Source organism: Penaeus monodon, chromosome 8, assembly GCF_015228065.2.
Source record: "Penaeus monodon isolate SGIC_2016 chromosome 8, NSTDA_Pmon_1, whole genome shotgun sequence".
NCBI classification, from domain to species: domain Eukaryota; kingdom Metazoa; phylum Arthropoda; class Malacostraca; order Decapoda; family Penaeidae; genus Penaeus; species Penaeus monodon.
Window position 1 is genome coordinate 38,349,114 of NC_051393.1, and position 526 is coordinate 38,349,639.

General features: G+C 20.7%; 1 protein-coding gene across 1 annotated transcript in view; it reads right to left on the reverse strand.

Moving 5' to 3' along the window:
* Positions 1-526, reverse strand: part of LOC119575958 (hepatocyte growth factor-regulated tyrosine kinase substrate-like) — a 21,247-nt gene continuing 20,721 nt past the window's right edge. Inside the window, exon 8 of the mRNA XM_037923491.1 lies at positions 1-15. Within this exon, the coding sequence (XP_037779419.1) occupies positions 1-15 (15 nt within the window). The remainder of the gene's footprint in view (positions 16-526) is intronic.

Consider the following 526-nt stretch of genomic DNA (forward strand, 5'->3'; position numbering starts at 1 on the left):
TCATTTTGCAGGGGTCTGCATAAGAGAGTAACAGAGAGTATGTAATATCAAATAGTTAAATCTAAGAAAAAAAAATTAGTAATTTCAAGGCATTTAAAACAAGTCTAGACTAAACCCTGCACTTAATACTATAAGATTAGAGAAAATAAAATAATATAATGATTAATATATTAATAGTAAATGTGAAATAAAAATGAGTATATTAGTCAGAATGATATCTTGAAATACAGAATGAATACAAAGCATGTATAGTAGTATAGTAGATATATAGATGAAGTATAGTATATAAGTATAGATATATATATAGTAAAGTATAATAGGTAAGACAATGTATAGTATAGAGTATATATATAATAGTATAGAATATAGAGAAGAATAATATATATATAATAATAAGATAGTAGATAGTATAGATATATATGAGATAAATGTATGAAGATAGTATATAGAATGAAGATACTATAAGATAGTATATATAGAAATATAAGATATATAATAATGTAAAATAATATAGTAAATAGATTGA